Raw genomic sequence first — 14,558 nt, forward strand, 5'->3', positions numbered from 1 at the left:
CTCTCTTCCTCGTGTTTGGTGAATGGTTTCCACTGTGGGAGTACAAATGGTCATACATTATCTCAAATGGCATTAATCTTGCGATAACTGAAATGCTATGCATGTTTAGTGTCATGTCTGGAGTTTTGGCACGTTTTTAGTTTTCTGTTTAGTTCTTAGCTTTTCCCATTTCTTAGCTTTGTAAAGGTTTAGGGTCAGGTTTGGTATTTAGTTTTGTCATGCCACCTTTCCTCAGTCCTCCACAGTATTTAGTCTCCCGGTTTATTCATGTTCACTGCCAAATCCTCACTAGTCACTGAAATTAAGTACCCTTCTTGTGTTCAGTCATAGTCCTGTTTTGTTTAACTTTAGTTATGTTTTGTTTTTGTTACTGTTTGGTTTTTGATATCCGGCCCAGCTGCGCTTTTTCCTCGAAACCTTTTTGATAATAAACCAAGTTTAGTTTTTGAAAGAATTCTGTATCCACATGCTTCCTCGCATCCGCCCTATCTGACCTTTAGGACTGCTAGTGGTAAACAGTGAAACCATTTTCCTGTTTCTTCTATGATTTTTCTTCAGTCTTGACATAACTATTCCATTGTGTCTTTCCAGTCATCCTGCTGACTGATATGGTGATATGTCCAGCGGTTTCTAAGGTATATTTTTAAGTTCTTTGGCATCAGGGAGACGACATTGTTTACTAATCGTGTTCCATTATCACTGTAGGTTTTTTCCATACTTCCCAATCTAGGAAATATTTATTTTCCCTGAGCGTTTGCTACTGAGAGTGCATCTGCTTCTGCGCATGGAAATACTTCAGCCCATTTACTAAAACATTTATTATCACTTAGGGTTAGGGGGACCATATAATTGCGCACTTTGACTGGCAGGCGTTGGCCGATACTGCATCATCTGCATCATGAACTCTCGCATCTCCCTTGCACGGCGCTCGTCAGCCTCCAACCGCCTCATTTCAAATTCCAGCCGACGCCTTTCCATGTCCATCGGTTCCTTTCCACCTCTTTCTCCCATTCCAGTCTTTCCTTTTCCAAACGCAAGTGCTCTGAATCTGCTGATGAGTCATGGCTGAGGATGCGGTCCAGACCCTTCTCCACCGCCTCCGTGACTTGAGTCTTTTTACCCTTCCGTTTACGAGCGTCTGTGAAAAAGGAACGAAATACACAGAAATGTTACACATCATTCATATCCAAAGTTTAAAAGGACAGTGAATCTAGATTACATTTCACCTGCATGATATTCACAGACATGTCACAGACTGCCAGGTTAATGTCACGGCATAATACCCTGATGACCATCTCCAAACATTGTGCTTGCTGTTTCTGTGTGTGACTGTGTGCATTTCTGGGATGGTTGGGAGTGGGTTATCAGCTACTATAAACGTACTTACTATGGATGGATTGTGGTGATGGATCAGCAGCTGCACTTGAAGTACCGGAACCATCGTTTGGATCTGTTGTCTGCTCAAGGGTGTTGTCCTGACTGTTGGGTGCTGTGGGCATGAATACATTTTAGTACATTTTTAAATGTAGCCATGTAAATTTAGGACATTCCATGCAATGACACACATGCTTATTTCTCTTATTTACTTTTTATTTTTCTTTAATTTATTTTCAACTGTGGTTTTCTCCTGTGTGGTTTATTTACTATCTCTTTTTTTAATGTATCACAAATCTAATTTCTGTTTTTTTTTACCTACATACATCTATTAGGGTAGAGAGATTGGACGGCTTTGCAACCTGTAGTGATGAAGAGCTCTGGTGTGAGTGTGTGTAATGTATATGTTTGGTGTTTTTTGGGACCCCCTCGAAGACGACATGCCTCATCTCAAGGGGTTATCCCTTAATAAAGAAATTTAAAATTGAATGCCCCATTGCTGGTATTGCCTTCTTCTGCCCCATCATCATGGCGGCAAACAAAGTTGTTAGACTTACCCATTCATTACCTCATCATAACAACTCATCCTTTTATACCGATATAATTTCAACATTGTACAGAATGACTAATCAAGCATGTGACAGCCTCCGTTGTGTCCTGGGAGTCTGTTGTTGCTGTTAAAATATATGAGAAATGTACTGTATGTCCTTAGGATGAATGATGTTGCTGTGTTCTTGTTGTAACACAAGAGGGCGCAAGAGAACGTATAATAATAAATGTGTGTCTGTTCATGTACTGTATATTGACCTAATGGACTATCCGTACTTGGACACTTTATGCGTGACATTTCCACATGCACGTCAGTCCGCGCTCAGCCCAACTGGCAGATGGCCACGTTTGTTTGTTCTCTGTTAAATACATTTACAAAATGAGAGAAGTCGTCAGCAGCACCACTCTGCTGATAAACTCAACAGTTGCATTGTTGTGCATTTGTTTATAACACGGGTGTAGCCTATTTCAATGCGAAATTACACGTGTGTGCGTTATACACAAACACACGTCCAAGCTATGCACTGCACACCGGGCCCATATCTGCACGATGTATAAAACCAACATTAACAACATCGCCACAAAGCAGACACTACATGGCCTCGGGTCCACTTACCGTCCGCTTCACAGTCCTCCTCCTCGGTGGTCCTGTTGTCAGCGTGGTCGTCGCCGGGGTTTGTGATCGGTCATCCTACAATAGGACAGCTCGTTAATGGAGCCAATGGCTTGAGCTATCTACCAAAGCCGTTTAATTTCATGATGACAACATTTGTCTTACCCAAAACAGCATCCAATTCTTCGAAATAAGGCGACTTCACAGCAGCCGCGCCTGTCCGCCTGTTGTTTTTAACGCATTCGCGGTACTTCTTCTTCAAGTACTCCAGTCTTTCTTTACACCTGACCCAGTTGCCGAAATCCTCAACGCTAGGGCATTGCTTTAATACTTCCAAATATATTTCCTCCCAAACCGTGTGGTTGTGCACCATGGCCTCAAACATTCTCTGAAAGTGACGGTCTCCCCACACAGATATTAACACCAGAGTCTCCTCTCTCGTCCAATTTCGGACTTTGGCTTGCGTCGACCTGGTCGGCGCCATGTCTGTTTACGGAAGTGAAATGAAGACGTGCACAGCATCCAGGATGTGACGGTTGTGCGTAACCAACAACTCCTCCCATGTTAGATGAATATTACAGGGATTTCTTGTCCCATCCGAATTGGTCATTTCTTCTCCCTGGCGTCGTCTGGTTAACCAACATTACCATACGTCCCCCCACTGAACTAGTCCCGTCCGAATAGGGCTAATGTCTGATCTCTGTTCACTGGTCAAATGAGAGAGATGTGTAGACAACTTAGATAGTACCTCCGAAATAAGCATTCTGGCACTCTGGTAGTTGGCACTACAAAGTTTAAGCCCATCTTCATCTGCACTCACTTCTGGTTCTGAAGAACACAAGAGGGCTTCTGGAGAGGGCACTGATGGAAATCTCAACTCAGCAGGTCCCTCTGCAGGTCCACACAGAGAAGCAGATCGAGAGTGAAAAGATTTAAGCATGTTCACATGGCATAATCGGGTTTTTCTCTTCCGGTCTGGGGTTCTAATCACATAGTCAGTTTCATTCACTTTCTCCTCCACCACATATGGACCACTGAATCGAGCAGATAATGCAGAGCCAGCAGCTGGTAGGAGAACCAGGACCTCGTCACCTGGTTTGAAAGACCGAGGAACGGCTTTCCTATCATACCAACTTTTCATCTTCTCCTGAGAAGAGGAGAGGGCTTCCGCTGCTGCTGACCGGGCCTTATGGAGGTACTCTCTGAACCGCGAAACATAATCCAAAACATCAGTTTGAACTGAATCCACTGACAGGAACTGTTCTTTAAGCAACTTTAAAGGTCCCCGAACAGAATGACCAAACACCATCAAGGGTACTCCTTCATCCCACTCTTTTCCCGTATCCAAGCAGTATTTCTGCAACATCGCCTTAAATGTCTGGTGCCATCGTTCCAAGGCTCCTTGGGACTCAGGATGATAAGCACTTGACACAACATGTTTAATTCCCAGAACCTGCATGACCTGCTTAAACAGTTTAGATGGAAAACTGGTTCCTTGATGGGTCTGAACTACCTTTGGTAAACCGAAAGTAGTAAAAAATCTTGTCAAGGCTTTGATCACCAGAGGTGCAGTTATTCTTCTGAGCGGAACTGCTTCTGGGAAACGTGTTGAAGTGCACATAGCAGTCAGTAAAAACTGATTACCATTCTTTGTCTTCGGCAATGGACCAACACAGTCCTCAATAACATGATCAAAAGGCTCACCAAGTGCTGGTATAGGATGGAGGGGGGCAACTGGAACAGGTTGGTTTGGTTTCCCTGCAAACTGACATATTTTACAGGAACAGCAAAATGCTGCCACATCAGCCTTCAACCCTGGCCAAAAGAAGTGGTGGAGTATTTTATTATAGGTTTTTGTAACTCCTAAATGACCAGACAATGGATGTTCATGTGCAAGGGATAACACATTAAAACGATACCCAACAGGCACAACAATGTGATAAGTGGTGCTCCATTCACTGCCATTAGTACCTGGTCCTCCTGCCATTAGTACCTGGTGCTCCTGCCATTAGTACCTGGTGCTCCTGCCATTAGTACCTGGTGCTCCTGCCATTAGTACCTGGTCCTCCTGCCATTAGTACCTGGTCCTCCTGCCATTAGTACCTGGTCCTCCTGCCATTAGTACCTGGTCCTCCTGCCATTAGTACCTGGTCCTCCTGCCATTAGTACCTGGTCCTCCTGCCATTAGTACCTGGTCCTCCTGCCATTAGTACCTGGTCCTCCTGCCATTAGTACCTGGTGCTCCTGCCATTAGTACCTGGTGCTCCTGCCATTAGTACCTGGTGCTCCTGCCATTAGTACCTGGTGCTCCTGCCATTAGTACCTGGTCCTCCTGCCATTAGTACCTGGTGCTCCTGCCATTAGTACCTGGTCCTCCTGCCATTAGTACCTGGTGCTCCTGCCATTAGTACCTGGTGCTCCTGCCATTAGTACCTGGTCCTCCTGCCATTAGTACCTGGTGCTCCTGCCATTAGTACCTGGTCCTCCTGCCATTAGTACCTGGTGCTCCTGCCATTAGTACCTGGTGCTCCTGCCATTAGTACCTGGTCCTCCTGCCATTAGTACCTGGTGCTCCTGCCATTAGTACCTGGTCCTCCTGCCATTAGTACCTGGTCCTCCTGCCATTAGTACCTGGTCCTCCTGCCATTAGTACCTGGTCCTCCTGCCATTAGTACCTGGTCCTCCTGCCATTAGTACCTGGTCCTCCTGCCATTAGTACCTGGTCCTCCTGCCATTAGTACCTGGTCCTCCTGCCATTAGTACCTGGTCCTCCTGCCATTAGTACCTGGTCCTCCTGCCATTAGTACCTGGTGCTCCTGCCATTAGTACCTGGTGCTCCTGCCATTAGTACCTGGTCCTCCTGCCATTAGTACCTGGTCCTCCTGCCATTAGTACCTGGTCCTCCTGCCATTAGTACCTGGTCCTCCTGCCATAAGTACCTGGTCCTCCTGCCATTAGTACCTGGTCCTCCTGCCATTAGTACCTGGTGCTCCTGCCATTAGTACCTGGTGCTCCTGCCATTAGTACCTGGTCCTCCTGCCATTAGTACCTGGTCCTCCTGCCATTAGTACCTGGTCCTCCTGCCATTAGTACCTGGTGCTCCTGCCATTAGTACCTGGTCCTCCTGCCATTAGTACCTGGTCCTCCTGCCTCTGAGTTAGTTTTTGGGTGAGCAGTCCACTTGCGCATCAAGACACCATCTTCAAGAAAATAGGAAGCCTTCTTATTTCCTGTTTCAGAGAAAGAAAAACATTTCTCTAAAGAAGAATCTGATTTCTGCACAGCAATGAGGCTCTCACGTGTGACAGGCAAATCCAACTGAGGGAGATGAAGAGCCTTTAATTTCTGCTCAACAGCGTCCCTTGAGTCCTTGCTATGCTCCCTCTGAGTTTGCAATCCACCCTCAGCCAGAGTGGGAACCAACAGAGCGGCCACCAGGTCAGTCTCAGTTCTGCGCTGTTTCTGAGCCCTGGTAAGGACACATGTAGGAAAAACAGATGGGAAACATGTTGCTAGATCATCATTTTACAAGGTTGACTTAGGATCGTTAATTACTTCCAAAGCAGGTTGTACTTTTCCACCAGCAATATCATTTCCCATGATGAACTGAACCCCTTTAATAGGAAGTGAAGAGCGTACTGCCACAGGGAAAATGCCACTAACCAAGTTTGATTTAACATGCACATAGTGCAAAGGAGCCACAACACAACCCATCTCAACTCCTTGGATCAAAATACTACTGTTACATGAGGAGTGGGCCCCCACTGGCAATACATCAGTTAAGATCACAGATCTCGACCCTCCTGTATCTCGTAGGATTTTAATGGGTTTTTCATCTTCCAACTTTCCCGTCAAAGACACCACGCCATCTAGAATGAAGGGTTTGAAGCAAGGATCAAATTCCTCATGTTGATTCCCTCTCTCATCACAGATTGTTTTAATCAAACTTACCCCTTTTGACTGTTTAACCTCAAACTGATTTTTGCGTTTTAAAGCGGGACACTCTGCACCAACATGACCAAGTTTACGACAATAAAAGCATTCCCTTTCAGTCCTTGTAATAAAACTTTTTCGTGGACTTGGTAGATCTTCTCTAGGAAAAAATTCTCTAGTGGAGACTTCATGTTTCTCCACAAACACAGTTTTATGGGTTAGCACAAATTCATCAGCAATCACAGCTGCTTCTTTCAGAGTTGAGACCTTCTGTTCATTTAAATATACCACAATGCGCTCTGGCAGGCCATTTTTAAATGCTTCCAGCAACATGAGCTCACGCAAAGAACTATAGTCAGGAACCTTACTTGCTGAAATCCATTTATCAAAGAGTGTTGCTTTTTCACGAGCAAACTCCACAAAAGTCTGGTTTGCTGTTTTTTATGCGTACGAAAGCGCTGCCTATAGGCTTCTGGAACAAGTTCATAAGCAGCAAGAATAGCAGACTTCACTACATCATATTTTAAACTTTCTTCTAAAGACAAAGCAGAACAGACTTCTTGAGCTTTTCCTACCAATTTGCACTGCAACAGCAAAGGCCAAACCCTCTTTGGCCAGTGCAGTGAAGCAGCAACACATTCAAAAACATTGAAATATGTATCAACTTCTGATTCCCGAAATGGCGGTAACACTATACAACACAATATTTTTACTCACATCAAAAGAACCTGCACTTTCAGGAAGGCCAGTTTCACCAACAACAGGGGGAGTTCCAGAACGGGACTGAGTAGCAACAGTTTCAGGCTGTGTGGAACTTCTTACATTGTAAGTCTGTCCCTCCAACTGGCGCAGTTGGACCTCCCTTTCAATCTGCTTCTCCAACTCCAACCTTTTCAGCCTTAAAACTTTATCGGTCTCAGCCTCCAACTCCAACCTACGAAATTCGAAGTCCATCCGACGAGCTTGGGCCTTATCCTCAGCCTCTTTTTGTAATCTAGCCAAACGTACCTTAATTAATGTTTCCTGCTTTACCTGAGAAGAAGGTGGTGAGGCAGCAACAGAAGGCATCGCATCAGTACTCAAATCTCCCCTCATTAAGTGCTCCACAGCAGCAGACCTTTGTGCTCCCTCTGACACAGCAGGCAGCAATCTTTCATTAGGAGTCCTGTCAGGAGAAACTTTCAAGCAAGGTGAAACCGCAACAAAAAGCAATCCTTCTTCCACCAGATAATTTGAAACAATAGATTTCAACTCTTCTTTCAACATTTGTGGTGTTACATTCAACTTAAAGTGTACCGCTATAGAAAACAAATCTTGTTTTCTACACACATTTAACTCCTCCCAAGAAGGACTATTCAAAAATGCACTCACGTCAAAGTTACGCGCTGTCATACTAACACCTTTAGCAAAATACACCCAAACAACAACAACAACAACAACAAAAAAAACCTCACGTCTGACAATTCGAATGGACCAGATATTATCCCGGACGAGCCCCCAATTTATTTTACGTCCCCCCTGGCGTAGTCTAGGGGATAAGGGACTAACGGGAAAGACGGATCAAAGCAATAATCAAGTCGTTTATTGCTTACATTTCTGAGAATCACAACAACTCAGACTGTTGAAACTTCAGGGAGAGCTCAGGCCAAAACAACAAACAAAACAACCCTCAATAAAACATAAAAGAAACTTACCTAACTCTGACAAAAGAAACAGACACACAATCCTACAAAATAACCTTCCTAACAAACACCAAAACAGGAGAAAACTGGAATCAAACAAACAGGCAGCTCTCCCCTACCAAACAGTCTGACTCAGGTTCACATGTACCACAAGTCATGGTGTAGGACAACCAAGTGGCCAAAGGCCCTGAGATGCTGCTCCACAGCCTTTAAATAACAGCCAGATGATGCTGATTGGATGCCTTCTGGGGGGAAGCAGCAGCCAGGCTTGGAGGAGGTGGAGCCTACAACAAAGCAGGACATTACTTCACATCATGCAAACAACATTCACACTGGGGAATGTAACAAATAGGGTGGGTTAGGGCCAGTCCGGATCAGGACTTTGGGTCCAGCAGCTCAGAGCTGCTGATTGATCAGAACCAGCAGTGCGCATGCTCAGCTCTGTGAGCGCTGATCTGTTCTGGATCAATGAGCAGGAGCATCAATAAATGATGCCGGAGTCACGTGACTCCTTCTATAAGGAGGAGGCGTCACCTCAGATCAGTTTTTATCCGCACGAGGACGGAGACGGAGACGGACCCGAGACCGCGGTGAGTTTCTACCTGTTTTTACCTGGGAAACCTTCAGTGTGTGTGTGTGTGTGTGTGTGTGTGTGTGTGTGTGTGTGTGTGTGTGTGTGTGTGTTGTAGAGAAAATGTTTAATCTGCTGCACGTGCCTTTAAGACTCAGTGAGGAGGAGGAGGAGGCGCGTGGGGCTGAAACCTTCATCCAGATGTTAACTCATCAATAAGCACAGAAATCTGATTATTGTTTCATTCAGTTGATTTATAAATAAAAACTTCAGTAATACAGTCCGACTCAAGGCAGGTTTATTTGTGCTTTACAGAGACATTAAAACAGTAAAAATAAAAAGCATGATTTAAATGTTAAACAAAAAAGAAAGAAAGAAGAACAATAGATAAAATCAGATAAAATGTGATTAAGTTTTGAAACTCCAGCTTCAGATTTGGAGCTTTATCCAAACGCAGCTGAAAACTGTGGGACTTTATTATTTATAAAACAGCTCAAATAATGTACAGGGCATCAAAAAATTCTCTTCCTGGTAATATTCAAAACCTATTTCAAGATAGGGAAGCTCACCACAATTACAAACTAAGGGGAATTAATAAATGATACCAACCAGAAGTAAGAACAACCCTGAACTCTATGTGTATTTATTTATATGAGGGGAGTCACATTATGGAACAAAAACAATTATGATCACATTATTATTATGATCACATTATTATTATTATGATCACATTATTATTATTATCATATTATGGAAACCAAAACCTGTACACATTTGGTAAAGTTTAAAATAATGTTCAAAAGAAAGGTGATGAGGAAATACCAGGAGGAGAGTGACTGATGCCCAAAAACCTATTGTATTAACTATTGGTAGTTTTATTTTTTATTTTATTATTATCATTATTATTATTTTTTTTAACAGATTTTGTGTATGTTGGCTGGAGCGGTCCTTAACTGGTTCAGGTCCTACTTAGAAGGCCGGATTTATTTTGCTACAATTGGCAGCTATGAATCTGAGCGAGTGGCCGTGACTTGTGGAGTCCCCCAGGGGTCAATTCTTGGACCTCTTCTGTTTAACTTAACTCAGATATTACACAACTTTAACATCAATTATCACAGTTTATGGAGACGATACACAACTTTATGTGTCTCTCTAAAAAAAAAACAAATAAAATAAGTTTTTGCTTGAAATAAGCAAAAAATCTGCCAATGGAACTAGTGAAAATCGGCTTGTGAAATAAGATGTGATATTTAGGACTTTTGAGATAAAAGTGATCTTGAAATTAGCTTAAAAACCTCTTCAAATGAAAAAAATGCTTGTTTCATATGATATGTGACTCAAAACGAGATGTTTTCAAGACTTTTTCATTTAACAAGATATTCCAGATGTATTGTATTAAAACAAGTCCCTATATCTGGCTGAAATAGTACTTGTTAGGCAGTTGTGTCTGATATTAAGTGTAATGAGATACTCAATGAGACAAATATACTTGGTAAGATTTAGATTTTTTTCCAGTGTATATGCTCCCTTTGGGTCAGATATTGCAGAATTTTAACATCAATTATCACAGTTATGCAGACGATACACAGCTTTATGTGTCTCTGTCACCATGGCGACTGCAGCCCAGCAGACGTACTGTGTCAGTGTCTGGAGGAAGTAAACACCTGGATGAGAGAGAATTTTCTACAGTTAAATGAAGACCAAACTGAGATCATTCTGTTTGGGAGCAAAGAGAAGAGGGTCAGCGTTGGTAAATATCTTGAGACTCGGGCCCTTACAATCACTGACCAAGTTGGTAACCTCGGAGTGTTGATAGACTCAGATCTGACTTTCAGCAGCCACATCAGAGCTGTCACCAAGGCAGCTTTTTACCACCTCAGAAACATCAGCAGAATTAAAGGTTTCCAGGAGAAACTCCTCCATGCATTCATCTCCAGCAGACTCCATCACTGTAACTTTTAACTGGACTTCCCACAAAGAGCATTAAACATCTGCAGCTCATCCAGAACGCTGCTGCTGGAGCTTTAACCCGGACTAAGAGATCTGAACACATCACAGCAGCTTTAAAATCTTTACTCTGGCTTCCAGTCAGTCACAGAATAGATTTTAAAAGCCTGCTGATGGTTTACATCTGTGATCTGTTCAGAGAATATAAAGCCAGCAGAGCTCTTAGATCCAAGGACTCAGGTCAGCTGGTCCAGTCCAGAGTCCAGACTAAACATGGAGAAGCAGCATTTAGCTGTTATGCTGCAAACAAGTGGAACAAACTGCCAGTGGAGATTAAACTTTCACCAAATGGAGACATTTTTAAATCCAGGTTAAAGACATTTCTGTTCTCATGTGTCTATGCATGAAATCTGCACGCTATCTTTGAACTTATCTGGACTGTTGCTGGTTTTTAAATTCATTTAAATGATTTTATCTGTTTCTCTTTATATTCTTCTGATAAAAACCTGAACTCTGAATCAACTTCCTGTTCGACTTCATCCTCTCACGTCTGCCACATGCTGAACAGGAAGCAGAAGAAGCCTGAACTTTACAGAAGTCAGACCACAGAAGTTTAGTGCATGAGAAAAGTTTCAGTTCTGACTCACAGTCCTCATCCACTCAGAAATCTGAGGATGAAGACATCTAAGACTTTATTTATTTATTTATTACTTTATTTATTTAAAACTGAAAGATGAAAACTTAGAGATTAAAAAGCAAAAACAAACATCATGAAGAGAAAATATCAAAAACTTTTTCTCTGTTCTTCTTCCCCGACAGACTCTGATCTGATTGGCTCTCCACACCAGCAGACTGATCCTCTGATCTGATTGGCTGTCATGCTGCCGGTTACGGGGGCGGCGTCCCCGCTGACCAACCAGAGTTGGGTGGCGTGCGAGCCGCGGTACGATGAGAGCCGCCTGCCGCTGATGCTGCTGTACGGCGGCGTGCTGACGGTCGGGCTGCCCGCCAACCTGCTGACGGTGCTGCTCACCTGGCTGCAGGTGCGCAGGAACAACGTGCTGGGCGTGTACCTGTGGGCGCTGTCGCTGTGCGACCTCACCTACCTGTGCACGCTGCCGCTGTGGGCCGACTATGTGGGGCGGGGCCACAGCTGGCGCTGGAGCTCGGGCGCCTGCCAGCTGACGGGCTTCATCTTCTTCACCAACATGTACATCAGCATCTTCCTGCTGTGCTGCGTCTCCTGGGACCGCTACGTGGCCGTGGCGTACAGCCTGGAGGCGCGCGGCCTGCGGCGGCAGCGCTACGCCGCGCTCCTCGTGCTCGCCATCGTGGCGGCGGTGGCCGTTGGCCACGCGCCCGTCTTCACCATGAAGGAGGGCGCCGCCGCCGAGGGCCTGCGCCGCTGCTTCGAGCCGAGCCAGAGCGACGCCACGGTGGCGGGCTTCAACTACGCGCGCTTCGCGGTGGGCTTCCTGCTGCCGCTGCTGCTGCTGGTGGTCGCCAACCGCCGCGTCCTGGCCGGCGTGCAGCGCAGCACGGGGCTGCGGCACGGCCAGAAGCAGCGCGTGCGGCGGCTGGTGGTGGCGGTGGTGCTGCTGTTCCTGGTCTGCTTCGCCCCCTACCACCTGATCCTGCTGGTCCGGGCCGTCGCCTTCCACCTGCCGGGCCCGGAGGGCGCCACCTGCCGGTTTGAGACCACCCTGTACACCCCCTACACCATCTCCCTCGGCCTGTCCACCATCAACAGCGCCACCAACCCCATCCTCTACGTCCTGTCCAGCAAGAACATCCGCAAGGAGCTGCGCCAAGGACTCCAGCAGGTCTGCGGCTGGGCCCGGTCCGAACCGCCGTCCAATACCAGCCAGAACCAGATCCAGATCCAGGCCACCGACGAGTCCAGGGAGCTGAACGCCCAGACCGAGACCAACAGGCCGGCAGCAGGACCACCGGCAGAGACCTGAGAGAGCTCAAATACTGCAGTACCGGACCCAACTGGACCCAACTGGACCCAACTGGACCCAACTGGACCCAACCGGACCCAACCGGACCCAACTGGACCCAACCGGACCCAACTGGACAAAACTGGACCCAACTGGACCCAACCGGACTCAACTGGACAAAACTGGACCCAACAGGACCCAAATGGACCCAACAGGACCCAACTGGATCCAACTGGACCACCGAGTCCAGAGGCAGAAATCTGGAGTATGGAGGAGACAGCTGAGTCATCGACCCAACTCTGTTGGGTTCTACTGGACTTTGTTGGGTTCTACTGGACTTTCTTGGCTTCTACTGGAGTTTGTTGGGTACCCCAGGGGTACGCAATGTGATGTAGGGGGTACACGAAAAAATGCATAAAAACATGGTTTGCAAAGAGCCTGATTACATTTTTAAACTGGCATATACTGGAGTACCTGTTCACAGTTCCAAAAACACAAGATACTGCCATGCATAGATAGGCTCTCCTCTAGTGGTCAGTGAATTAATTGCACTACCGAAATGCTAGCCCAGAGGCTAACCGCCGAAAATGGATAAATGGCTAAAAAGGATAAATTACCCTTCCAGAGGGACATCAACTGCTACCACAAGTCAGCCCACAGTCGAAGGTGCACCTTCCAGCGCCATCAACCCATGTTTTGTTCACCTTCAACGTCGACCTTTGACCGGGATGCTAGCGTTGCACCTGTGGCGCGCCAAGCTAACAACCTCGTCAAAAAGGCGAAAATGTGCCACCACGTACTTGTGTGAGAGAGGATTCTCAGCCCGAACAATTATGAAAACAAAATGGAGAGCGAGACTTTGTGTGGAGGATGATTTAAGACTCAGACTTTCTGAAATTCAGAACCAATAATGCAGACTTGTACGCGTCCTGTCAGGGTCACCCTTCTCATTAAAGCTTCAGTTTCAGGTGATTTATAACTGAATATGTTCTACAAATGTAGAAATGTTTGGTAGATTCATTTTTTCAAAAGTGAACTGGTGTTGCTCACTGGAAATGCTGGTAGAAATTGACCTATTTGGTGAAGAATAAAATAATAATTTAAGTGATTTCTGATGTGTTATATGCTGTGTGTAGGGTTGCCAACCGTCCCTTGAAAAACGGAATCATCCCGTATTTAGAAACAAATGTACGCGTCCTGTATTGAGCTGAAAAGGGACGCACTTTGTCCTGTATTATCGTGAGAATAAAAAAAAATCAAATGTCAGTGGAATAAATGAATAACACGGCGCTTTATATGAAAATGTACCCTCTCCTGCTCTGTGACCAATGAGCTGACAGCACATTCATAAAGGAGTACGAGAATACGGAATCCCGCTCATCAAGAAGCGTTGAGTTGTGCATGAAGTTCATAAGTTCTATTTTTAAATATGTTTACAAGTCTGTTTGCACTTTTGTTATTGTCTATCTATTGTTTTATATTTATTTATACAGATTTAAGTTTAAGACAGATTTCTGTTAAAGGAAGATATTTATTTTATTCAGTTTATTTTGTTATTTTGTAATAAAGTACATTTCTGGTTAAACATTTGTTTTCCATGTGTTTATATCACAAAAATATGCATTTAATTCAATTCAGGTTCGAGTCAAATAGTTAAAAAATCATTTCACTTACAAAAAAAAAAAAATCACCACGCCAGGAACGGTGAAGGCAATCGGGTCGGCCGTTCCTGCCAATGAGGTGTCCCTTATTTTTTTTTCAAGGAGTTGGCAACCCTAGCTGTGTGTGTGGTGATGGTGGTGGGGGGGGCTTACAGAATGTGTGTGCAGGAGTAGGGGTTAGGGGTTAGGGTTAGGGTTAGGTTAGGGTTGGGGTTAGGGTTAGGGTTGGGGTCAGGGTTAGGGCGTGGGTCTGGAGCTATCCTCCCGTGGGAGGAAGAAGGTGCG

At 45.1% G+C, this 14,558-nt stretch overlaps 1 protein-coding gene across 1 annotated transcript; it reads left to right on the forward strand.

Annotated features, from left to right (window-relative positions):
* Positions 1 to 8,711: 8,711 nt before the first annotated feature.
* LOC142375002 (putative G-protein coupled receptor 132) lies at positions 8,712 to 14,176 on the forward strand. The gene is made up of 2 exons (XM_075458909.1): positions 8,712 to 8,741; positions 11,489 to 14,176. The coding sequence occupies exon 2, from the start codon at positions 11,548 to 11,550 to the stop codon at positions 12,631 to 12,633; it is 1,086 nt and encodes a 361-aa protein (XP_075315024.1). The 5' UTR covers positions 8,712 to 8,741; positions 11,489 to 11,547; the 3' UTR covers positions 12,634 to 14,176.
* The last annotated feature ends 382 nt before the right edge of the window (positions 14,177 to 14,558 follow it).

The sequence above is a fragment of the Odontesthes bonariensis genome, chromosome 24 (assembly GCF_027942865.1).
Source record: "Odontesthes bonariensis isolate fOdoBon6 chromosome 24, fOdoBon6.hap1, whole genome shotgun sequence".
NCBI classification, from domain to species: Eukaryota; Metazoa; Chordata; class Actinopteri; order Atheriniformes; family Atherinopsidae; genus Odontesthes; species Odontesthes bonariensis.

What these genes read in the sequence shown, in the direction of transcription:
- LOC142375002 (XM_075458909.1), top strand. Translation starts at nt 11,548, where the DNA reads ATGCTGCCGGTTACGGGGGCGGCGTCCCCGCTGACCAACCAGAGTTGG.